The following is a 2021-nucleotide window of genomic DNA, read 5'->3' as shown; positions in this document are numbered from 1 at the left end:
TCATACCTTCCCTTATTTGGGCATAAAATACTGCAGCATCAGTCCCTGCTTGCCTTGGCATCTTCCTGTGGTCCTGGACCTTTGCTACCAATCTGCGAATAGTCCCACCTAACTACTTCCACTACATGGCTACTTAGACCCCGCTCATTTCCTCCATAAATGAGACTTGATCAGAAAGCCTGTCTTGTCTCTGTCTCTGTGTCTCTTGCCCTGTCTTGTTCATCCCCGCTCCTCCTCCAGGTAATCAATCCACTTCCTGACTCGCGATATGAGTCACACACCTCTAATCCCATCCGTTGGGAGGGTGAAAATAGGAGGATCACTATGAGTCCAATCTGTAGTGAAACCCTGTACACTAAATACATTAAAAAAACCCAATACATTTTGGTTATAAAAATTTATAAGCTAGCTGCAGTCTTTTGCTGCCAAAGGTTCCATCTCATACAAAATTCTTTCACATCATCATTGGTGCTTCCCCTTGTGTCATTTTGTGGTAGTTGATTATTGGACTATGTTCATATCTGCTATGGTTTTATAGTTTTATGGTAAATTTACTTTCATCAGTATAAAGCCATCATGTGGCTTTTCTCTGTTGGTGTGGATCTGAACCTCAACTTTATGTGGCCATTACAAATATGAGACTTCTTGCCATTACAACAAAATAAACTATAAAATGCAAATTCATGAAGTCATACTTTGTTGAGCCAATGGCTTATAATAGCTCAGAGATCAGGCAAAATAGGCATAGAAAAAAACTGTCACAGCCAGGGAGATGATGGCATTGATGTTCACTATAGTTTTCCACAAGGGTTTCTCTGATGTGTCTGTGAGTTTCTTCTTAAGGGCTTCTTCCTCTTCTTTGCTCAACTTTGGCCCTGTGTTCTGTAAACCACAGAACAAGTCATAAGTCTTCCGGAGACACCCATGAGATTTTTCAGAATGATCTGAAAGAAATAAAAATAAATGATCTCAAAAGATGGTAAATGGAAGTCATCAGTGTAGTAAGATACTGTACAAAAGGGAAAGCATTTATTTTATTTTAAAGAGAAAAATGGAGCTGAGAAGATAACCTAGTGGTCTCAGCACCTGCCCAAGTGCAAGGAGCTGTTTTTTTTTTTTTTTTTTTTTTTTTTTTTTTTAAGGAGACAGGTTTGATCCCTGGTACCACATGCAGTGCCGGCCCTGGAACCTTGGAGTGGTGGTGCATGCCTGTAATTCCAGAGCTGAGGAGGCTGAGACAGGAGGATCACTATGAGTCTGAGCTGTATAAAATACATACATAAATAAAAAAATTAAAAAAATTAAAGAAAAAGAGAAAAAAACACTAAAAATTGATGTGAAATTTGAAACCAAGATAGGAGAGTAACAGTGGTTAGTATATTGTTTAGTGTTATCTTCAAAGTAGTTATCTTCAGATTACAAGATATAGGCATGAAAAATTTATCAGATGATATAAATAAGAAAAGCCTTCCTTTTCAGTGAACTAACACATTCTTTTCCCTTTCTTTATTTCTCTTTTCTCCCATCCCAGGTTCTCTTTTCTTTCGAAGAGTTTCCTTCCATTTTATAATGTCTATTACATATCACAGGTTTTATCTACTCTTTCAGCTTCACAATAAGGTGCTTACATATGGGAGACTGATTTATTTCACTTATGAGTAACATCTCAAGTTGCAACTATTTACCAATAAAAGTCTCAAATTTATCCTTCTTTATAACTGAGTAGTACTCTGCAGTATAAAAATACTACATTCTTTCTATGCACTCCTTGGTTGAAGAACATTTGGCTTGTTTCCAAGATTTAACTATGACAAATTGCTGTTATGAACATGGGTGCACATATACTCATGTAGTATGATAATTTAATTGTTCTTGAAAAATACTCAGAAGAGAAATAGCTGGGTCAAAAGGGGCCTCCAATCCTAGTTTTTTAAATTCATTTTAATGAGAAAAAAGATAAAATAGCAATGAAATGGTTTCAAAATATGTTAGTAGGACAGTTACAATAATTAATACATTAC

General features: G+C 36.2%; 1 protein-coding gene across 2 annotated transcripts in view; it reads right to left on the bottom strand.

Annotated features, from left to right (window-relative positions):
• Nucleotides 1-729: 729 nt before the first annotated feature.
• Nucleotides 730-2021, bottom strand: part of LOC101568798 (solute carrier family 5 member 4-like) — a 57907-nt gene continuing 56615 nt past the window's right edge. For both annotated transcript variants that reach the window (XM_023705851.1, XM_004645495.1), the window contains one exon: nucleotides 730-944. In XM_023705851.1, coding sequence (XP_023561619.1) covers nucleotides 730-944 — 215 coding nt within the window. The remainder of the gene's footprint in view (nucleotides 945-2021) is intronic.

This window comes from Octodon degus, unplaced genomic scaffold, assembly GCF_000260255.1.
Source record: "Octodon degus isolate 3935 unplaced genomic scaffold, OctDeg1.0 scaffold00230, whole genome shotgun sequence".
Taxonomy (NCBI): domain Eukaryota; kingdom Metazoa; phylum Chordata; class Mammalia; order Rodentia; family Octodontidae; genus Octodon; species Octodon degus.
This window is presented reverse-complemented; position numbering and strand designations above follow the sequence as displayed.